The sequence below is a fragment of the Vicia villosa genome, linkage group LG1 (genome assembly GCF_029867415.1).
Source record: "Vicia villosa cultivar HV-30 ecotype Madison, WI linkage group LG1, Vvil1.0, whole genome shotgun sequence".
NCBI classification, from domain to species: Eukaryota; Viridiplantae; Streptophyta; class Magnoliopsida; order Fabales; family Fabaceae; genus Vicia; species Vicia villosa.
In genome coordinates, this window is record NC_081180.1 from 28,366,063 (window position 1) to 28,370,458 (window position 4,396).

General features: G+C 34.7%; 1 protein-coding gene across 1 annotated transcript; it reads right to left on the bottom strand.

Moving 5' to 3' along the window:
- Nucleotides 1–365: 365 nt before the first annotated feature.
- LOC131603556 (adenylate isopentenyltransferase 5, chloroplastic-like) lies at nucleotides 366–2,345 on the bottom strand. Its single transcript, XM_058875914.1, has 2 exons — nucleotides 2,110–2,345; nucleotides 366–1,696 (listed from the first exon to the last, which is right to left on the bottom strand). Exon 2 carries the CDS (start codon nucleotides 1,658–1,660, stop codon nucleotides 653–655), a length of 1,008 nt encoding a protein of 335 aa, XP_058731897.1. The 5' UTR covers nucleotides 1,661–1,696; nucleotides 2,110–2,345; the 3' UTR covers nucleotides 366–652.
- Nucleotides 2,346–4,396: the final 2,051 nt, after the last annotated feature.

Sequence of the window (4,396 nt, forward strand, 5' to 3'; positions counted from 1 at the left end):
TCATATATGTATATACAACAAATAAGCCAACAATGCAAGCATTGTATAATATATTCCAAACTCCATTATTAAAATACTTAACTTAGCTTATATCAGTGTTAAGTATTTCGATCGGCTGTTGTAGTTGTTGTAACTTGAAACAGTACATTACATTACATTGATCTTAAATATATATTGTTTAATATTAATTGTACTGTATAATAGTATAAGAACCAGTAATGATATTGGTACACTAAAAAGTGACATTACACCGTATATTGATACGGTTTGGTTTTTTTAATTATATTTAATAATTATATTTTTTACTTTTTCAATGAAATAATACAAATCTGTGCTGTATATTACTTGGTGTAAGTTATGGTGTAAAGATTTTAGTGTAAGCATAGCACCCCTCTATAAGAACTGTCAACTAGTATAATTAAAAAAAAAAGGATAATATATTATATTTATGTATAGCAACCGCTAGTAAGTAGTATACAAGTAAACCTTTTACTACCAATGACATGACCCTTTCGAAAGGGGAGTGGAGTGAAACCAAAAATAAGAAAAAAATATGTGGGAATGCCAAATAATATTGTAATGTCAGTGGTGTGGTTTCATCTATATAATAATATATATTTTTGATTCTTCTCTTGCTGGCTCGACCCTACCTCTAATGGGTTACCCCTGCCACACTCGCAATTTTTGCAGGCACAATAACACCACCATTACCACCACCACCATTACCACCACTTGTGACACGTGAACAATCCTCGTATAGAAACTTATGAACAATCCTAAGACTCTTCGCCAACACACGATCCTCCCAATTATCTTCCTTAAGAACAACCTCCGTAGCATCAAGACGGTGCATGTTCCTCTTCCACATACCATAAAGCCTATGAATCTTCTTCACTTGTTTACTCGCAAGCATACAGTTATTCACTTTAAGAGCATCAATAGCGACTTCTAGAAGCTTCTTCATAGTTCTTCCATCTGTTACACCTTCTGACTCCGCTCTAAAAAACTCGTCAAACTCAGGTACTCCAATGGCTCTTCGTATCCCTCTTGTATAATCATAATCAAAATCTTTTTGGTTGAAAAACTCACGAACTTCATTAACTTGACCCGCTTCAATCATGCGATCCACGCGTGCCGATAAAGACGAATGAAGCACCGGAATAGAAACATCCACCCAGAGAAAACAACACTCGTACTTCATACGAAACTCATGGTGGTGATTAACCAAGCCTTCAATGAACGAATTCGACCCACCTGCTATAATAGGTAACCCGTCTCTCCCCAGAATAGAACCAATAGCGAGAGTCGCGTCTTCGCAAAACTCGTCCATTGCGTAACTCGAATCAGGATCAATAGTTCCAAGTAAATGATGTGGCACCCCACGACACTCTTCCTCGGTGACTTTGTTTGTTGTGATGTCAAGTCCTTTGTACACTTGCATTTTGTCGGAGTTGATAATCTCTGCCGGTGGAAAATGGTTTGCTAAGTCTATAGCCAACTTGGATTTCCCGGTTCCGGTAGCACCCATGACAACGACAACTTTCTCTTTACGATGTTGTTGAAACCTTAAATTATCATTATCCATTAGTGGCGGTTGGAATCTCACCATAGGCTTGCAAGCAGAAGAAACAGCAGCAGACACCGAAAATATATTCATCATTTTTTTTTCTGCTTTTCAAGTTGATCAAACTATAACCTGCAAACAAAGTTGACCCAACATTTTTTAATTTAGAACCAGCTCATATGTTATATTAAATCCAACAACAAAATAGAATCTAACAAGAGGTGTTTGAATTTGAAGAGAATAATGGATCCAAAAATTAAATAACATTTATATATGAATGTTATTTAATCTATGTTTTCTGCAAGCAAAGCAATGCCATGTATGTGGTATGAGAAACAAGACATAATATATTAAGTGAGTATTAGAGTAGAGACAAGACAACTAATACAAAACATGCATGTTTTCTTCTTGTAACCTGTAATTAACGTTTTTATCCGTGTAAAGCAAAAGCAATCTGACAAGAAATTAAATTAATTAATTTTACAAGTAATTTAAATATATTTTATATTTATATTCTGGGTCGCATAATTCCAGGAATACCGTACCTTAAATGTCAGAAACACGCGGGGAGTTGAAGAATGTTTGTGAAGTGTAGATAATATTTCTTGCACTCGTAAGAGTGAGATGGTTTAAGTGTTAAATATATATGTGATTATGAATTATGAGTTCAGTGGCTTGAAAAATATTGTGTTCACAAAGAAGAATGGGGAGAAAGAAAGGAAGAAAAGAAAATGCTGAGTAGTGATGGAATATTTATGTGAAAAGAGACGAAGGAATTGTGAGTAAGTGAAGTTATGTTAAGATACTTATATAGCAAGCATACTTGTTATTTATAGTGGGGGAATTTCTAATCTCTATTGCCTTGGCCCACTAAATATATATATATTTAACGGCCTGTGGTCTTGTTTATTCACTTCTCATTTAATCTTTATCAATTTGACTAAAAATAAAACTTCAATGAGGATTAATCAATTGTGTTATATGTTACATTGCTGGCTTAAAAATAATAATTTAACACTGCCGTTAATTTTATACGAATGCTACTTTTCTATGACTATATGACTCTATGTCATGATAACGAATGTCCCCGAACATTATTTAAGATACTTAAATAAATAAATAAATTAAAAAATTAATTATTTTAAATTTTAATATATTAAATACTCGCATTAAATTTATTATCACTTTAAGCGCTTAAAAAGTATTTTTCGGACACATGTTAGCATTTCTCTTACATCTTATTTTTAAAATTTGGTTTTTCTTAAGAACAAATATTACCTAAAATAGAGAACACTCAGATGAAAGGCACCAAGGTACCAAAGCAATATGATGAACACACCAAAATAAATGAAAAGAAAGCACACAAAAACCAACACGTGAGAAATAATAATGAATAGAAAATTTTGAAATATCGAGAGAAAAGTATCAAGCCACCCAACATTACACATCAAGGGATAAGGTTAATCACACATGACCAAGACAAAGCTTCACAACTTATGAGTTTTAGGGCAACGGGCCTATGACTACTATGAGACAAAAATACACCCCAAACTACTAATGGCTCAGCCACAAGATGTGATTCTTCCGCCACTCGTATTAGGAACAAGAGTATTTAGAAGACTTGGCATGATACCACTTCCAAGAAATGAAGATGCATTTATCGAACAACTCTTCCATGCCTACCACTTTTTGTGAGAATAAAACATCATTCTGAGATTTCTGTAAAGACTAGATCACCACATGAAAAATCAACATCAAACTAGATTTACACTTATGACGAACTCCTAACTCCCTAACAAAATCTAAAACCATAGACACTGACCTAGGTAGCCCAAAAACAGCCAAACCGCCCAAAAACTTATACCACAAACAAAATACCACCTCACAAGTTAAAAATATATGACAAGTCCACTCATTCGCATCGGGAAAATGATGCAAGATGATTGAGTAGGAACAAGGATCACACTATACTTTAGTAAGTTCCCCATATTAGGGATTTTGTCATGAAAAATTTGCTGAGAGAAGACCACCATTTTAAGCAGAGCTAGGCTCTCCTAGATAAGAGCATGGAATGATTAGGAGGAGAAGTAGAGGAACTTGAGGGTACACTGGAAGAAAGTAGAATACATCAAAGCGATAAAATAAACACCATTCTCACTATGAGTCTAATACCAGAGATTAATCTTTAGGGACAGAGACGTACTGTAATACGGTGGAGAACTGACTTTTAGAAATGTTGCGGATAACAAGAGTCGCCACCAACTTTTATTTTATCCAATTGGAAAGGCTAAAAGAACAGGAAAGACCTTTGAAAGATTTTGAGTTCGGGGGGTAGGTTATACAAAGGGAAGGTGTAAGCACCCTTTGTATCCATGGTTATCCATGGGCTCTTAATTGCTTAGCTCACTTTTTAATGTTTGAATTGTTTGAAAGTAAGTGTAGTGTGTGAATTGGAAAATTTTGAATAAGGACTTTAGCTTGTATATAAGCGTAGCCTTTTCGAATTGATTTGAAAAAGAGGTGTGAAAAGTAATTTGAAAGTTTGAATTTGAAAAGAGCAAGCATTTAAGAGCACCTACCCTAAGTTTAAATTTTTCTGTTCTTTAAGACTTTTGTTTGAAAGGGCTATCCATACCATAAAGAGGGCAGGTAGTCCTTTCATTGGATTTGAAAAGGGTCATCGGAATTATCGTTCGCCATAAGACTTTCCCTACCATAAAGAGTGTTAGACGCTGGCCTGAGGATCTAGAGGGGGGGTGAATAGATCTCGCAGAGTTTTTCGGAATTATTTCGAACTAAAGAGAAAGCGGTTCTGAATCGACTTGCGTCTAT

Coding starts and splice junctions, on each gene's coding strand:
- LOC131603556 (XM_058875914.1), bottom strand. CDS start 1,660: ATGATGAATATATTTTCGGTGTCTGCTGCTGTTTCTTCTGCTTGCAAG.